We start from the raw sequence: 14089 nt of genomic DNA on the forward strand, positions 1-14089 counted from the left end.
AAAACGTCTAATTTAATTTCAGTTAAGGAAATAAATCTATGTGCTGATATAGTATAGTGTAGCATGCATTGTATATTAGGAAGGGTGAGTTTTAGTCATTCTACACTTTAGGAGGGCCCAATGCCACATTCAAGCCACACTGAGTATTGTATTGGCACAAGAGAAATACACGTCTTTCTTCCTAGTCAGGAATATTCCCAATCCTCTTTCTGACCAATTCATTTCTCCTATCAATTGAGGCTTGCAACAGTGGTTGGGGTACATCATAAAAGGACTCCAACTAAAGATTAGCTGGCCAGAGTTACTTAACAAAGTGACACATGGTGACATCAGAATGAAATTGGGTTACTGGGTGGGCTAGCTGTCTGGAGCATCGCAGTGAGATGCTCCGTCACACATTAAATCACAAGACACCCTCATAAACACGGAAACACACAGAGACACTTCCAAACACACAATCCTTTTTCTTCTATGGTATCTTATCTATCTTTTGTTTTATGTAATCTTTGGCTTCACTCATTCTCATATTTCCTCCTTTAATCTGTTCAGCCCCACTCTCCCCTCTTTCTTCCATTTCAGTCCTTTCATATACTTCAATTCTGAACCCCACCCCTCATCCCTCTGTTTCCCCCTCTCTTTGCTTCTATCGTTCTCTCTACGTCAGTTCTCTGTCATCCTCTCCTCCGTACAGGTAGCTGTTGGTGCCTGCTGGCTGGACGTACTCTTCCTTCTTGTCCCAGTCGGAAACCCAGCCCCCGCCACCCCCGCCCCCGCCGCCGCCCCCATCACCATTCGTGTTGTCTGGTTGGTTCATGGCCCCGTAGCCGCCTCCTCCTGATGTCCTGTACAGTTCTTCCGTCTCGTCGGCTAACTCGTCCTCTGCCAGGATTCCCACCTTCTCGTCACACATGTCCTCAGGCTCTGCCCACGGTTGCTTCTCTCCAGAGGCAAATATTCCTGAAGAATCAGACAAAGGTTACGTAGGTGACACCTGATTTACATTCCTGATAAGACTTCATCTTTGGCAGGAACTGGGCATACAAGTGAAAAGCCCCTAAATGAAAGATCTGACTATAGATATGACATGAGAAAAACAACAAGGGAACACAGGGAAAGAACGGTCAATGGAATGTAAAGACAATGGGGAGATACACACCATAGAAGATCACACCACCATAGTGCACAAGAGAAGCGATGAGAAAGACATACTGCCATTCCTCTCGCGTCTGAGAATTAAAGTTAGAGAGATAGGAAGTAGGAAGGAAGGATGAAACAAGAAGAGTGTCTACTTTAATGAATAAGAGAAGAAAATGTTGAGATACAGCAGTCTAAAGAGATTGAAGAAAGACTGTATGTGACTACAAAGGCTGAGAAAGAGAAGCTCTGGGTTCAGTTGGCATCTTACAGTCCCATTACAGCTTGGCATACAAGCGTTTCATCTCATTAAGACAGCGATGTGACGGTTGATCACAGCACTCTCACTTCAAAACGATCAGGCTTTCAACGTGTTCACAGAATTGAAAAAAAGATTTGACGTGTTGACAGTTCAGTTCCTCACCTTGTGCTTCGTCATGGCGCCCACAATGAGTGGACAGACCATGCCTGACAATGTGCCAACACCGTTGGAGATGCCCATGAGAATACTGGCATACCGTGGAGCGATATCCAGATGGTTAACATTAAACCCTGAATACACACATACATATTATCAGCATGAAGAGGATTTTGTTGAACTGAACAAAGTATTATGAAATGTACTGAAATATAAGGAAATGTGGCTTATTGCCAAAACAATTACCCACAATTATCCTGGTAAATATGTTTTATCTTGTACAAAAAAAAGTCTAGATGCTATCATACCTGATATTGCAAATCCACTGAAGCCTACGGCCAAAACCAGGAAAGATATGGCCATCCCTCTGGTATGAGAGAACCCTACCACTAATAGAAAGGTGGCCTCTAGCCCGAAACCTAGAGAACAGAGAGCAAATAAAAGAGGGGTTTTAAGAGAGGGTTTTGAATTTGTCCCATCCATGATGGCAGTCATTGGGTCATTCAAGGCCACAAGTAACCATATCTTACAGTGTGTGGCGCTGTTTGGAAGCATCTTAAATGGGAGGTATGTGCATTTCATCCATATTATCATATTATTGTACAGTAACACATTGGCAAATAAAGGTTTAAAGTGCATAAAATATGTTTTTTGAGCCGTCAGGTACGCCTACTAATGTGGTAGACCCATCCTCTTGTGCCGGTATGAAGGTGCAGCATGTGGCAGACACAACCACAACCACACCAGCGTAGTAACAGTAAAGGCTTTGCATCCACATATTTTACATTACATATTTTTATTTAATTGACATTACTGTGTAGAAATCTGTTTTCACTTTGACATTGAAGAGAGCTTTTTTGTGATTTTTTTTGTCAAAAAAAAAAAGCTAAATTATATTGACCATGATTGATTAATAAAAGCAATAAAAAGGAAAAACATCCAAGGCGATGAATACTTATGCAAGGCACTGTATATGTCTATGGTCAGGGGTGCTAGACTTATATATATCTATCAGGGGTGCTAGACTTATATATATATGTCTATGGTCAGGGGTGCTAGACTTATATATATCTATCAGGGGTGCTAGACTTATATATATGTCTATGGTCAGGGGTGCTAGACTTATATATATCTATCAGGGGTGCTAGACTTATATATATGTCTATGGTCAGGGGTGCTAGACTTATATATATCTATCAGGGGTGCTAGACTTATATATATGTCTATGGTCAGGGGTGCTAGACTTATATATATCTATCAGGGGTGCTAGACTTATATATATGTCTATGGTCAGGGGTGCTAGACTTATATATATCTATCAGGGGTGCTAGACTTATATATATGTCTATGGTCAGGGGTGCTAGACTTATATATATCTATCAGGGGTGCTAGACTTATATATATGTCTATGGTCAGGGGTGCTAGACTTATATATATCTATCAGGGGTGCTAGACTTATATATATGTCTATGGTCAGGGGTGCTAGACTTCCTTCACTTTTGGAGAGGACACGTGTTCCACCTCTGAACTGAACTGTGATGAAACACATTAAAGCTGGTGTTGATACTGGCCAATTTCCTATTTTTATCAAAACCAGCATTTTCTGTTGTGAAAATGGGTCAACACGCCATCTATTGTTTAAAACTATCCAGAACCTTACATGCTTACAGGCGGCTTACCTCCCCCAGCCCAGACCTGTGAGTGTGAGTCTCATTTGAATTTGCTGATCAAGACTCATCATTCACGGTGGTTTATGACCTAACCCCTTGCCCACTCTTTAGCACTTTTTTTATTTTGCCGTGACTGGGTGTGTATTTACACTTTAGTTTGCACCAAACCATGACAGCTGAGTATAAATAGCTTGGCTTCCTGGAAAAGGGAAAAACAGATGAGAGACAGAGCTATTCTCTGTCATCCGGTCCTTTGCTTTTATGAATTGTGTTTCCTAAGAGCACTCTCTCTTGCTCACGTACACAGACAAACAGGTCTGATAGATCTCTTCATCCTCAGTCTCACTTTCAAGTTATGCTGAGACACCTTCACATAAGTGCCACTGCCAGCTGCAAACTTACTTCAGTCTGCTAAAACAGCTTTGTTTTTCTCTAATGACTCATTCTCCTCTTCTTTTTTGTTCTAAATGTTTTTTTTGTCAATGTTCTATCTATCTCTCTCTCTCTATCTCACCTCCACAGTTCATGAGTTTGCGGACGTTGGTGGTGGTCATGATGTTGTTGGTCCGCAGGTAGTCAGCCAGCTGGCCTCCTATGGGGACTATGATGGTCATGACCAGGTGAGGCAGGGCTGAGATCATTCCAACCTATCGGTACAGGTGACTGAGTTACAATACCACAAAGCAGCACTATTACTTCAATCTGCTCATTATTTCTGACACTGGCGTTAGTATGAGCATATGAGAAAAAGAGGTGGCCATATATTGTATTGCATTGCTTAGCATAATTGTGTGTGTGTGTGTGTGTGTGTGTGTGTGTGTGTGTGTGTGTGTGTGTGTGTGTGTGTGTGTGTGTGTGTGTCTGTCTCACCTTGCTGATCTCAAAGCCAAACACTTCTTCAAAGTATGCAGGCTGGCTGATGAGCAGTAAGTAGAAGGTCCAACTCCTGCAGAAGTTGGCTACAATGATGGCGTACACCGGCATGGACGTGAAGAAATGTTTCCAGGGAGTCTTAAACTTCTGCAAGGGGGAGAGGACAAGAGGTAAACACACTCAGCACATGGGAACAGTGCTTGTTTACACTTGCACACACACATACATGTAGGTGCACACACACACATACATGTAGGTGCACACAGTATAACTAAAAACAGATATTAGTACAAACCTACTCACACAATTTTACATAAGAAAGTGGCAAATAAATGAAATATTATTCTTAATTAGAGATACAGCATTCTCCCAAAAAAAGTGATACAAATAATTATAGGTTAAACAATCTCTCAAATTACATAATTTAATTATAGATATATAGAATCCATAAAGGCCACAGAGAGTCGCCACTTGACATTACAGCTTTTTATGTAAACTTCTGAACATAACACTGTAGTTCTTAACAGAAAGAAAGACAGAAAATGAAGGAAAGCACAGAATATTTATGTTTTTCATATATCTGAATTCAAGTTATTGTATCTGGATTTGGAGTTTGTGCTGATAAGAGATTATTTCAATATAGAAATAATAAGAGTGCTAAAATTAGCTCAAATTGAATTCCCATGCCATAAATGGTGGACATGTTGTGTAGGGTTTGCAGAGTGAAGGACCTGTATGGAAAGACCAGAAGTTCCAATGGCCTCTTCAATGTACGTCCTCTCCTCAATGGTAATGGTGGGGTGGGCAGCAGGACTCTCATAGGACACCATTATCCAGAATATGTACCACATGATCCCGAAGGTCCCTGAAAACCACAGGTAGAGTAGGGCCCATGTACAAGAGGTTTGAGACGACAGATAGGGGGAGGGGTGTTGTGAAGGTAACAGATAGAAAGGATAAAGATAGGATTAGGACCAAAGGGAGGAAAACAATGAATGAACAAGGGGGAGATGTAGACACGCTTGGGCCTACCTAAGTCGAGGAAGTTGCTAGGCGTTGCTAAACTCATCAAATGGTGTAAATTTAAGGTGTTCTCTCTTAATAAGACGCCCTGTATTCTAATTATTAATGATTTTTCTGTGTATAGTGTATACAAATCAGTTAACTCTTGTCACCAAGCACATATCAGTAAATACTCTAGCCACAGCACTTTTTGGAGATACAAAGAATCAAATAGAGTGGATGTTAACTAGCTGCCCATTCCTAGAATGCTACATGGAGTGGTATCGCTATGACTATGGATATTAACCTCTCAATTCTGAATGAGAGTGTTAACAGAACGTCATTAATCCTCTTAGAGAGAGTGGATCTGACTCACCATACACATAGAACACTGAGGGCCAGCCAGCGTACTGCACCAGGATACCGGCCAACGGCATCGCCACCACCGCACCAGCGTAGGAACCTGAGGCGCACAGACAGACACACACACACACAAACACACACACACACACACACACACACACACACACACACACACACACACACACATTTGCATCAGACACACGAACCATTTTAGCTTAGAAACAAAGTATAAAGTTAACAAAACTGGTCACAAGGTTCAGAACTACAAAAAAATGTAGTTTAAAGAGCCATAGCACCCTGGCTTTACAAATGATGTCACTAGGTCTATTTTAAGATGTGAGGTAGCAGTTAACAAAACAGGACTTTCATAGAGGTAATGGCATCAGTGAACAGACATCTACATCAAACAGCAGACTTACCGCAGAATGCTGTTGTTGCCAGTCGGCTTCTCTCGAGGGGAGGAGCCCATTTAGCCCAGATACCATGACAAGCTGGGTAAGACACACCCTGGAATGAAAGAGCAGGAAACTGCCATCATTGCACACAATGCAAAGTACGGTGAGAACCCAAAAACTTAGCACACGATATTGGCATGCAGTTAATAGATACTATGTACTACTGAGCAGATATACCACACATAGTTCATTTTAAGGGATCAAAGTCCATAATCTGCCCTTGTACAGGCTACTACATCATCAGCAACTCAGCATTGCACTGCACACAGGCACACGCACAGACTAAGGTATGAAGCAGAAGGGGGAACATATGGCCGATAAAAAAAAACAGCTCTGCTGTACACCTAACCCTGCCCTTGCGTCTCTTTTTCCCTGTGTCACTCGCACACACTTTCCCCTTTGCCTCCAGCCGATCCTCTTTCATATTATATTCCTTCCCCCACGTCAGGTGAGCGCTGATGGGTTTGTACCTCAACAAGGCCCTGGAATATCCTCACTAAGATGACACAGCCAAAGTGGACGCGCGCTGCCGAGGGAATCAGCATGTTCAGGATGGAGGTGGAAACTACGGCAAAGCCGAACACCCTACAGAGAGGGAGAAGGTACGGACAAAGAAGGAATATATTAGTCAGAGAGACATAGAAGTAGAGGGAAGTAGAGATACAAAAAAAAATAAGTGCAAATAGATGGAAAGGAAAGGTGGAACAGAGGGGATGAAATAAGAGAGAGAACAACGGTGATTGGAAACTCACCTGTTGGCTGCAAATTTCTGACAGATAAATCCGCCTGGGATTTGTGTGACGATATAACCCCAGAAGAATGAGCCGTGGATCATGCCCACCGTCTCTGGGTCCCATGAAAACTGGGCTTTCTAAGGGGGGAGAGAGAATGAGAGACTGAGGAAGGGCATGAGGGGAATGAGTCATGGTTGACAGCTATCTGTATCTGTCTATTACTTGGGATTCGGTTTCACAAATCTCTGTTTTGACGACTTTGGCATAACAAAAAACAGCACTTTCACGTTGCCAAAAGCACAACACATTTAACATGGGGCTATAGCGCTTGCACAAAAGAAACAGTCCTCTCTCCCTCACCACGTTATATGGCTTGTCCCCCTTGTAGATGGTGTGGTTGTTGACCATGCTGACGATGGCCACCCCGAGGTTGCAGCGGATGCCAAAGGAGATGCAGAAGCCCAGGCCGCAGAGAATGGCGATGATGTAGCGGCGGGGCAGGCCGCAGCAGGTGCAGTCCACCACCGGCAGCTCCTTCTCCTCCACCAGCTCCGCACGCCCCTCCGCCGACAGCTCGATGGTCTCGCCATTCTCCTGCCGCTTCTCAAGGATCCTGACAGCAGAGGGCACGAGAGGAGAGGAGAGGAGAGGAGAGGAGAGGAGAGGAAGGGGTTGGAGGAGAGGGTTAGTATAGTTCACTGTTGCGAGCGTGGTTTGTATGCTTAAATCTGAACCTGCTTCTTTGATCAGTCACATGGGGAAGACATCAGACAGGAATACAATCGCCTTTCTACAGAGCAGTGAAGTCGGTTTTTTTTTGTGAATCATCACTGGTGCAGTTAAGAAGTGTAGAGAGGGTTTCTGTTTTAGAGGAGCCTTGACCCGGACAACCCACAGTTGACGTATCGAAAAATGATAAAGGTGAGCAAACCAGAGGAGGGATACAATGTACTACATAGTTAAACAGCAACAATAACCATTCAGAAAACTTTGATGCCAGGAATCCAGTCAAACTTGAGGCCAAGTATGATCCGTGACTCATAGAAAAGACTTGAGTACAACAGTTTTCACTGTTTTCACTTACACAAAGAAATGCATTTTATTAAATGTGAAACAACTTTAGAAACACAAACCATCAACTTGCTTTTTTTTGGTGGGGGGGGGGGGTACTTTTTGGGTTGTATCTTGGCGGGTGGATGAAGCTCTTTGATGTGTACGGTGAGTGGTTGAGCATCAGTAATGGCGGTTAGCCGGCGTGTGTATAGGGGGTATTTTTAGAGTATGGGAGTGGATGCCGTGCCGTGTTTTGGAGAGCTGCACTGCGGGGGGATGAACCCTGCAGCTGATGAGTGCTCTGCATGCCTGATCAGATTGTTAAGGTTCACCTCAGGACCACTTCTCCACTTCTGCTGGCTTCACAGCCTCACATTCTCCATCTTCTCTTCTCCCCATTTCTCTCCCCATTGTCTCTGTCAATATCTGCTATCCTTGACTTTTCTCGCCTTCTCTGTCATTTTTTTTTTTTGCATCTGTCTAGCAGACTTTCTAGAGTCTCTCCTCCTGTCGACATCCAACCTCAATGCTTTTATTTCTTCTTTCTTTTCTTCTCTCCATTTTTCCTTGGCCCCTCTGACTCCTGCTCTGTGGCTCACTGAGTATCCAGACAAACTCTCACTGCCAGAAGCCCGTCTGGGAGCCATCAAATATGTATCGGCCTGTCAGCCAGCCGGAGCCATGCATTAGACATGAGGCCAGCGGGCCTCAACACACTTCAAGACTCAGAGCCTCACAAATACACCTTTACACTCAACAACCGTGTCACAGACATTCAGACTCACAGATACTGCTTATCCAAAAAAATACAAACAAGAAAAACCCAGACATAACTAAACAACACCCACATAATCACACCAAACCACCCACCTCAACACCGCAATCCTCACAAACACACCAGAACCCTCACACCAAACCACCCACCTCAACACCGCAATCCTCACAAACACACCAGAACCCTCACACCTACTACACAGGAAAACCTCAACACCAACCACCTCACAAATATGCATCATCAACCTCAACCACTGACCAAACAACTAAGACCCACACAACCCCCAGTACTTACTATCTCACACACCCCCTTCCCCCGAGAACAATCACAGAGACACTGTACAGGTTAATGCTTGCCACTGACACCTCCACAACTCATGCAGAAACACCAACTAGGTGTCTGTTTAACTTGTTTATGTTTTGGCCTTGAAATTATATTGCTACATCATGCTGTATTTCATTTTAACAATGTGCCATCAATTTCACCATAAATGCCCTTCACATAAAATGTAATTATGCATTTACCTGAAAAACCTTCTTCACTAGGAAAACACTATTTAATTTGAAAGATGATACAGTGGAATTAAATAAAGAGCTTTTTATAACAGCCGAGTTCTCTGTAGTATACGTGACTTAAATGATTGGCATTGATTTAAACAGATGGTGAACCTAAGCAATGAACTATATACCAGCTCTCTGATAATGCAGTGGTTCTTCATAAGCAGTGACAAACACCAAAAGCTGCCATCAAGTTAAAACCTAATCATTATGATTTTAAATTATTTGATCAAGTAAAGAGGGAAGTATAGAACATAATAAGCTTGCATTACTATACACGTCCTCACTCCATGATGGGGTGTTACTCCGGCTCCCTCCATGAAACTGATAAATATATCCACATGTCGATGTCATTACGATTGAGAGAGGTATTCCGAGAGACATTGGTCAACTATTTGTCTCTATCATTATTAGATCCAGATGTTGAAAAGACTGTCCTGACATGTCATTATCCACACAGCATGTTTTAAAAGCTATATGGCCATACAGTATCATGCTAAATATGTCCTAACAGACTGGCACAAATCATCACTGTTTTACATAAACACATATTTCAATAAAAGAGAAAAACTATATTTTCCCTATTTAACTAAATCCACATGTACACATGTGACAGATATGGACAATCCTGCACTAACTTCCTCATATGCACGTGATGCTAGCCCCACAACAGCACAATGATTCTGCAAATTCTACCAGACTTCTTTTTTCTGTTCAAAGCCTCAAATTAAAGCCTTCGCAAAACTGGTGCAATCAAACCATTTTAGAACTGAAGGTGAAGGTTTAATGCTGAAGGTTTTCTGTTTCATAGTCTGTGTTATAGTGCTACAAGTGCTGTGATCATTTCAAAGATGAATTATAATCCAAAACTGTAGTCCATTACACGGCCAAATACAGACTAGGCAACACCACACATGATGATTATGGGTCATATACACATAATGTTGAAGAAAAAGATGTAATTCTGCACTAAACACACACACTCACACACACACACACACACACACACACACACACACACACACACACACACACACACACACACACACACAAATAACACAAACAGAGAGACATGGGCACACATACAGACACTCAGTTAATACTGGGATGTACACAAGCAGTTAATGTGGGGGTTGCTGCTGGCTTTTTTTACATTGATTAAATAATAATGTTCCCCTGTATATGAATTATTAATCTGCTCAACTCCTATTTCTGTTACTTGTCCCCTCCCACAGCATTCTTTCTCACAAATCCATCACCTTCTAGAGTTGATTTGTCTCTTTATCAACAACCTTTTGGCACTGTTACCATATGCCAACAATGGCTTTCCCAATAGACCTGTCTCTCACAAACCACAAAGCTCGCCAATGTAGTACGCTCTTATCTTAACTCATCCCAACCTCCAAAGCGTCTTTTAAACGCCAGGAACCGCTGTAAACTGGGGAATATTGACAGAACAGAAGGAACTGAAAGAGGAGAGAGAGACAGAACAGAAGAGAGGGAAAGGGAGAGAAGGGAAGGGAAGGGAAGAGGGAGGTGGGGCATGGAGTGCTCTATGAAGCTGAAGTGTTTGCTGAAACTCTGAAAGGGTTTTTCTTTTTGTAAATGTATAAATAGATAATAACTTGAGAGTATACACTGAAATGGCATCACAAATCCGCCCCCACACGGGCGCGCCTCCGTGCACAACCACAACACACGCCCAGGGCCAGCTCGTGCTATATGAACAATTGCATGGAAAGCCAAAATCCAATGTGGCGCACACATTTTTAACCAAGGGACCACACCTAAAGATATTGACGTAAATGTGTTCGTATACTGCGCCAATTTAGCTGGAAACCCCCACTGTTCATGCCAAAACAATGCCTTTATGGGCTTTATAGGCGTGCCAATGTTGAAGAGTACGACTTTGTAAATAAGTAAGCATCTGTGACTGACAGGCTATATGGAACATATCATGAACCACCATACAATTAAAACAACGATTCCTGATCGCTCACGGAAACTACCGTTTCACGTGCAAACGGAGACGAAATAACGGTTAAGCAGGAGCCACACCCTCAAAGTTACGGTAATCCCGCGCGAGTAGGAGGTGTCGTGCAGAGACAAGGAAGCGACCAAGAACGCAGAGAAGGAGAGATTGGTGGAAGGGTTTGGATTTGCGATGACCAACAGCAGGGAGGTGGCGAGAGCTATTTCTGGAGAGGATTTATGTGTTTAGACACTCCGTCAAATCTCGAGGGTGGGGGGAATCGTGAAGTCCATATGCATAGTAGCCAACTGAAAGTCAGAAAGTCTGCATCGTGTGAGAGAAAGGAAGAAAAGAGGGAGGGAGGAAAGAAGAGGTGCGAAGGACCGAGTTTAACATTTATATACCGTCCATTCTGGTGGATGGAGCCTAGACAAAAAGGACCTTTGTTGCAGTATAGTAGACAAAATGTTTTAGAACAGTAGGCTATAGTGTTCCCCTTTAGTCTTATTGTCCAACCATTCGTTTTTTTTATTATCTTAAACATTGATTGACACACAAGCATAAATAATATGGACATTGTGACGTGCAATACATATTGTGTGTAATACTTTTGATCAAAGAAAATTTGATTACAGAATGAGACCGTAGCATCATTTAGGAATTGTTTCAGGGCAAAAAAGCGCATCGGTATGTTCTAATAGAATTATTGAAACCTATTCAAGAGCGTCAACTAAAGATTTGTCTGGTAAGAACTCCGCCAGTAGACAATTACAAGTCCCTGGCAAGATGGATATGAACTTCAATGGTTGCGAACAGGGTCCCTCATTGAACTAGGCTGGTGGGTCTATATCAAAATCTGCTAGGCCTGCTGATTTCACCGGAATAGTGTTAATAGATGAAAAACTATTGATATACATGTAAAAGGCCACACCTATACCGTTTAACTTTTTCATTTTTTCATTATTTAAATTGATAAGTAGCCTATTTCGCTCAATTCACTGAAGGTAAAAATCGAACAGCTGAACAGCGTGAGGATAAGAGATCACGTGTTGTTATTTAATTTAACATTCATTTGAATGAAAGTAACAAAGACTCAACAAAGACATTTTCTTTGAAGTAATGTTTTCGTGTGTGTGTTGTTCGTGTTTCGTGTTTGTATGCCGCGTTTTGGAAAAGACTATTTGTACTTTGAAATAACTGCCCTTTTTTTAATTTTGAAATTAACTTTAATTAAATCAATAGCGTAATTAACGCTAGCATGTGTAATTTAAAATCCACAATGAGGTAAATAACTGGACGGAAACGGAGGGATATCCAAACTTAGCACGCTAAGTGACGCCATGCACTGGTCTATGCTAGACGTCGTTATTAATAGCGTTCAAGTGCGTTTAATCTAGTTAGGACCGTTGTCAGGTTTGCCTATGAATTACTTCACACATGAAAGATTAAATATTAGAGTGACTTGTAAGAATATATAATGAAAATGTATACATTTTCAATTGTTTTAACGCACACTCTGGAGCTTAATTAAATTACCTCCAGGTAATAATTAAATTATCCACGCGCGCATTATGGGTCAATTTTGATTGTTGTATAAACAATAAAAGTAAACTTTTGCTTAATGGTATGTTTATTTTCCACTCGAAGAAAGGGGTGAAGGCTTAACCACAATGATAGCTAATAGTTGGCAGCTGTTGGTCGGGTCACCTCACTTGCGGTCCACTAATCCGGGCCCTTCGGCACCTTGATCTCCGCTAGAGGTCTTTGTCGTCAGACATTCTCCACACGCAAATTAGAAATCCAATAAACTGAAACTTGTTTCAGCAGTAGGCAAATCTGTGCATTCAAACGAGTAAAACTTGAAGTGGCGGACTTGTAAGGTAAGTATATGTTGACGGGAGGACGCTGTGATTGCGCTAACCCGAAGTACCTTTAAAGACCTGCCGCATCCAACTTCCACGGGACAAACTGACAAGATGAGGACGATTTCTAATCCGCAACAATTCAAGAAAACGAAAAATAACATATTTTCCTCACCTGTATAATTTACCGAGTGTCTTGGCTGCAGCTGCCTTAGCCCGATCTGGTCGGACCTCCATCCTTGTAAGTCCAGGTTCCGACCGGTGTGCTGCTGTCCAGCGCGCACTCCTATTCCTGCTCGCGCACGCGGCTCTGCCCCCCCCCTCCCCGCCCTTCACCTCGCGAACACTTGCACACAGTTAAGCCGTGCGCTGTTCCTTTCAGTTCCGCTCCCCAACAAACAAATGTTGGTCCAGAGTTGGCTTCCACCCCCTCTCTCTTTCTCTCTTTTGCTTGTCCACTCATACACACATCCGCTCACTTTCTTGTTGAATAAATTAGGCTCCTATCTGTGAACGATGTGTGAAGGGATGTGCAATGAATAAGCAATAGGAAACTGTATAGGCGATTTAATTTTGTCCTCTTACTTTGACTATTTGGGCCTACTGATAAATACACTGATAATTAGCCTAGTTCATATTTATATAGGTCAAATAAGTTATTAGGAATAATGAATTTGGTGAAATAAGTTATGAGGAATACGCGGACATGTATGGGGCATTAGGATAGATAGATAGATTGCTGGATAGATAGATTATCGTGTGGTGTTGAAGGTGGGTTGTCGCTGACCGTGGTCCTGAAAGCGGCTTACAGGCGCTGATAGTAAATCTACGCTGTCCACGGGTCTGTCACTTCCGCTCGCGAAGCATTGAGTCTTAACATCTATTCCTGTACCTACCTCTCACCCCCACCCCGCCTCGCAACACACACGCACGCGCGCTGAGGATACTTCAAGGGGTGCACTAGGTCCCAAAAAACTTTGAAGAGAAAAATAACGGACACATTAATATGCTGAGAGTGCAGGTCCTGCTAGTGCAAGTACAAGAACTGCATGTCTACATTTTAACTTAGTCAGACGAGAACACACTTTACATATTTTTTTCTTAAATTATTTTTTTAACATAACATACAATCACAAAAGACAGACTGATGGCATAGCTGTGGGTAACAAAGTCTACATTTATTTGTGAAAATATGCATTGCCACAAACTACTGAACGGCAA

The 14089-nt window shown here is 42.5% G+C and overlaps 1 protein-coding gene across 1 annotated transcript in view; it reads right to left on the bottom strand.

Annotated features, from left to right (window-relative positions):
* The window catches only part of LOC105908562 (vesicular glutamate transporter 1-like), a 13335-nt gene extending 111 nt beyond the window's left edge, over positions 1–13224 (bottom strand). The window contains exons 1-13 of the mRNA XM_031561102.2: positions 13044–13224; positions 7010–7262; positions 6668–6786; positions 6386–6500; positions 5880–5967; positions 5474–5560; positions 4827–4960; positions 4093–4242; positions 3737–3869; positions 1861–1971; positions 1559–1686; positions 1157–1226; positions 1–957 (exon numbers count right to left, since the gene is read on the bottom strand). The exon at positions 1–957 is cut by the window's left edge and continues 111 nt beyond it. Of these exons, the coding sequence (XP_031416962.1) occupies positions 656–957; positions 1157–1226; positions 1559–1686; positions 1861–1971; positions 3737–3869; positions 4093–4242; positions 4827–4960; positions 5474–5560; positions 5880–5967; positions 6386–6500; positions 6668–6786; positions 7010–7262; positions 13044–13105 (1752 nt within the window). The 5' untranslated portion in view covers positions 13106–13224 and the 3' untranslated portion in view covers positions 1–655. The remainder of the gene's footprint in view (positions 958–1156; positions 1227–1558; positions 1687–1860; positions 1972–3736; positions 3870–4092; positions 4243–4826; positions 4961–5473; positions 5561–5879; positions 5968–6385; positions 6501–6667; positions 6787–7009; positions 7263–13043) is intronic.
* Between the last annotated feature and the right edge of the window lie 865 nt (positions 13225–14089).

The sequence above is a fragment of the Clupea harengus genome, chromosome 23, assembly GCF_900700415.2.
Source record: "Clupea harengus chromosome 23, Ch_v2.0.2, whole genome shotgun sequence".
Taxonomy (NCBI): Eukaryota; Metazoa; Chordata; class Actinopteri; order Clupeiformes; family Clupeidae; genus Clupea; species Clupea harengus.